Source organism: Oratosquilla oratoria, chromosome 6, assembly GCF_046742065.1.
Source record: "Oratosquilla oratoria isolate Oo_2021 chromosome 6, ASM4674206v1, whole genome shotgun sequence".
Taxonomy (NCBI): Eukaryota; Metazoa; Arthropoda; class Malacostraca; order Stomatopoda; family Squillidae; genus Oratosquilla; species Oratosquilla oratoria.
Genome location: NC_134782.1, coordinates 10,169,901 through 10,174,900, shown reverse-complemented (window position 1 = coordinate 10,174,900; position 5,000 = coordinate 10,169,901). Strand labels below are relative to the sequence as shown.

The 5,000-nt window shown below is 39.0% G+C and overlaps 1 protein-coding gene and 1 pseudogene across 3 annotated transcripts in view; one reads left to right on the top strand and one right to left on the bottom strand.

Moving 5' to 3' along the window:
• Positions 1–4,842, bottom strand: part of LOC143026278 (organic cation transporter protein-like) — a 47,800-nt gene extending 42,958 nt beyond the window's left edge. For 2 of the 3 annotated variants that reach the window (XM_076186387.1, XM_076186386.1), the window contains exons 1-2: positions 4,467–4,842; positions 1,253–1,367 (exon numbers count right to left, since the gene is read on the bottom strand). In XM_076186387.1, the coding sequence (XP_076042502.1) occupies positions 1,253–1,367; positions 4,467–4,548 (197 nt within the window). In that variant the 5' untranslated portion in view covers positions 4,549–4,842. The remainder of the gene's footprint in view (positions 1–1,252; positions 1,368–4,466) is intronic. The other variant, XM_076186388.1, reaches the window with a different exon arrangement.
• Positions 4,547–5,000, top strand: part of LOC143025927 (uncharacterized) — an 18,565-nt pseudogene continuing 18,111 nt past the window's right edge.

The following is a 5,000-nucleotide window of genomic DNA, read 5'->3' as shown; positions in this document are numbered from 1 at the left end:
ATAGAGACAGAGATAGAGACAGAGAGAGATAGATAGACATAGAAACATAGAGACAGATAGATATAGAGACATAGAGACAGAGACAGATATAGAAACAGAGGCAGATAATGACAGAAAAGCACACCGACAGATACAGACAAATACAGATATACAGTCGAGACAGGGACAGAGAGACAGATACAGAGACAGATACAGGCAGAGATACAGAGACAGATACAGACAGACAGATACAGACAGACAGATACAGACAGACAGATACAGACAGACAGATACAGACATATACAGACACAGATAGATACAGACACAGACAGATACAGACACAGACAGATACAGACATACAGATACAAACAGATACATACAAAAACATATACAGACAGATACAAAAACATATACCGACAGATACAGACAAATACAGATATACAGACAGAGACAGACACAGGCAGACACAGAGAGATACAGATACAGATATATACACTCAGATATACACAGACATATATACAAACAAATATACAGACATACTCAGACAGATATACACAGATACAGACAGACATACAGACACGATACATTGATACAGACTGATACAGACAGATACATACTGATACATACCGATAGACAGACTGATACAGGCAGATGCAGGCATAGACGTAATATGTAGACGTAGACATATGTATAGTCAAACAAAAGCAAGCATAGATACGGATAAAGAGAGGTAGATCGATAACAAGATAAGGAGAGGGAGAGAGGCAGATAGAAATATATATAGAAAGATGTATGTATGAATGAAGATATAGACAGATGTATCAGTTGATGTCAAAGACAAATGAACGAAAGGGCAGAGACAGAAGGATAGTATCATAAACAGAAAGAATATAGATAGAATATAGATAGACAGAAATGAATAATTAAAGACAGATAGGATGATAGATAGATATTCAATTCCTGGACGAAATCCTTTCAACTATCTGGGTATTCGCTAGAAATGAAATGTGGATAAAATTGAACAACATATCAGGTTGATCTCGCATTTTAACTAGATAAAAATAAAAGCAATCAAACGACAATAAAAATGAAAATAAAATAAAAGTAAAACGACACCATAATCCACACTACACACATTCACTAGTTACAAAGCGAAAGAAGATAACAACACAAAGATGAACTCAAAAGACAGACGCACTAGTATACCTTTCAAACAAGACAAAAAGAAAAACACTAAAAGACACCACAGCAGAAATAAGCTTAACTGCAACACCTGTGTATCGAAGTGTTGGACGTCAGAGCGGCTGGAGAGGGTTTGGTGCAGTTGTGCCCCAAGGGAGGCGCCATGAACGGACCAGGGAACGACTGGGGCACGATCACCATAAACGCTGCAAAGAGGGAGAGGTTTAAATCTTGTGGTTACTATCAGTCAGCACAACGCGTACGCACACTTAAGAACATAGGAATGGAAGAGACTACAAGAGATCATAAGGCCTACACTAGGTAGTTCCATGTCCCTCATATACATACACAAATCCCAAAGCATTCCCAATATTGTAGTTGTAGTATGATCACGCGCGCACGCACGCACGCACACACACACACACACACACACACACACACACACACACACACACACACACACACACACACACACACACACACACACACACACACACACACACACACACACACACACACACACACACACACACACACACACACACACACACACACACACACACACACACACACACACACACACACACACACACTGCATATATATTCCATATATAGATAACAGACTAACAGTGAGACAGATCGCCATACGCAGGTGATCGTTAGATGTGTAAACAACGAGAGTTCCCCGGGCCCCGCCAAAGGGATCAAGTTAGAGTCGATAGATTATAGCTGCCTTGGTTGCTCCAACCTAACAATTTGTGAGGCACCAGCATGTTGCTGCAGAGTGCGAAGACAGTTTACAAAGGATTACAAAGGAAGCGCATGCCGACAAGAGACCTTTTGGGTCATAACTAGGTCGGATGTGGAAAATAAAGTAGATAAATGAATAAGAAATAGATAATAATAAATAATAAACAGAAAAATAAGTTTATAATAAATAATACAAAAAATAAAAAATAAACGGATAAAAATGGTAGGTTTTACAGCAAAATTCTTACGTGCTTATCTAAACGAATCTTGAAACTTCAAACTGTACTGTATTGTATTGTCTTTGTAGGAGCTTTATTTCGTTCATTTACTACACGGTTGGCGAAATTGCTTCTATCCACATCCTAATCAGATCTACTTCCTGACGGTTTAAGACCATCGTTTCTTCTCTGATTCACACTTTTGATGTCAATTCCCTATAAAATCTTAAAGACCTGTATCAAATCGACTCTAAGTCTACAATTCTTTAGGAAAAATGAATTCACGCGTTTTAGTAGATTTTCGTATGTTTCTGATATTTGGAATCAGCTTTGTGGCTCACCGTTGTAGTTTTTTCAATTTGTCAATGTCTATAATGAGATTCGGTAACCATATGGATACATTCTAAATGTGGACGAATTAACGATTTATGTAGCTTGTTAATGACAGATGGGCCAAAATCAAAAGAGCGTGCAATCAGTCCTAGAATCTTGCCTGGCTTCTCCAAGGCGGAAATACACTGCCGAGACGATTTGAGATAACTGATAATTAATCACGCCGAGGTCCTCATTATCCACTTTTTTTTTTAACTTTCCAAATAAATTGTAATCGTACTTATTATTTGTACTCATTTGCATAACCTTTCATTTACTTGTATTGAATTTCATTAGCCACTTTTCAGACAATTGTAGTTTATCTAAATCTTATTGAATATCCGATTAGTTCAAGTGGTAATTTGCCATTCCGCACATTTTTGTATCATCGGCAAATTTGGAGACTATATTTCAGTCCATGGTCTATATTTGTAAATATGAACAGAAGTAAACCAGGAATGGAACCCTAAGGAACTCCACTCGTAACATTTTGTTCACAATCATCCGCAGAAATGACGGACGTGGCACCTTAATTAAAGCTCAACAATTATTACAAATAACTAATCAATCATCCCAACTGTCCACAACACCATAATGACACCTAAAAATAAATACGATAAAAAATGACGCCATAAAAAATCTGAACATCAGATGGGGGGGGGGGCGACGGGGAGAAATTGGAACAGGTGAACGATTTCAAATACTTGGGAATGTATTTCTCAACGAGGAGAGGAACCAAGAAAACCGACGACTAAAAAAAATGAATAGATAGGAAATTTTCAACTGAGCTTAGACGCGACTATTAAGAAAAACTGACAAAAAAAAAACAAAAAACACAAGGCATTCGAAATGAAGTGGGCGAGAAAATGTGCCGAGATGGGAAGACAGTCTAACTGGTAAATGAGTGAGTTATTGTTGACAGTCTAACCGGTAAAAGAGTGAGTTATTGTTGGCAGTAGAGGTAATCCTGAAAAGAAAAGCAGAGATGGTACCTGAGGAGGTATAGAGGGTCGAAAACTTTGGCTGTCCTCTCGGTTACTACATTATAAGCTACGTTGAGACGACCCATTTCTTCAGTGATCAGACATTTATCTCCAAGTTCCTTTAATTCTCGCTCTACCTTCATCTGTACTCTCTTTGTGGGATCGTGAGGAACGGTGGAATTCTTGGAAGAACGACAGGCTTTTCTACACGCTTATATGTGCGGTGCATTCCGTGTGTGCGAGATAGAGAACGATCAGAATGTACAACATTATTCACTTATGGGTTGGGAAGTAAGAAATTAGCCTCAAGTTTTAACTAAAATTTCGTGTAAAAGGCGCCAAAACAGAAACTGGATTACAAAGGAGGAACATGCCTACAGGAGGCCTTTTGGTCCATAACTAGGTCGGATGTAAACAAATAATGATGAATATATAATATAAATAACAATAAAATGAATGTAGTAAACAGACTAATACACAAATAAACAATATTAAACAAATGGCAGGCATTACAGCATCGTTTATCTAAACGAATCTTAAAGCTTCGAATTGAACTACATTGCACGGCCTCTGCATAAAGTTTGTTCCATACATTAACTACACGGTTGAAGCAGTTTCTATCTACTTCCAAATTAAATCCATTTCGTGACAGTTTGAGACCATTATTTCTTCTCCGATTCGGATTCAGTGTGAAAATTTTGTCACTAGAGTAACGAGGGTATTCGTAGTCAAACACCAAACAAATCAAATGGAACTTTCAAGATCAGATCCTATTAAGCGCAGTCAGAACTCTCAATGCACGAAGTTGGACCATCCAACAACTATCTCCATACTTTGTATTTACTTTTTTCTTCTATAATCTATTTACCCGGGAAACCACACCATCTTGTCCCACAAGCGCTATCGTGAGGTCATTCTCTGATCGATCCACGCCCACAACGCCCATTAGTCAGACGAGTTAAATGTCAGTACAGATACTTACAGTAAGAGATGCTAGCGAAGTACACCAGGTTCCAGCGACCTGTGCCCAGTTGCGTCAGGAGATCGTCAAACTTCCCGCTCATGGTGAATGCACGAGAGCAACTACACTCCGAGGATAATGCACACGATGGCCCGGGCCGACACGAAGAAAGCAATAGTTGTGGTGGAAAGAAAGGGGATACTAACTGTTACTTTATCGCGAAGATAAAGGATATTGTGTCTCAAGATGAGATAGGCCTTAAATTTCTCCGATATCCTTATACACAATACAGGCAAGTAGAATTGCAGCCTTCAAATCATTTCCGTGTTGATACTACATATCTTTTCCTGCTCGGAATGGATCTGTCAATGTCTTTTCATTTCACAACAGATATGGCTTTATAATGCCAAGCACCGGGCGACCTTAGCTCGCAGATTTTATCAGAAGATAAAGATGCGCGCGCGCGCACACACACACACTCACACACTCGCTCTAATACACACACACACTCGCTCTAATACACACACACACTCGCTCTAATACACACACACACTC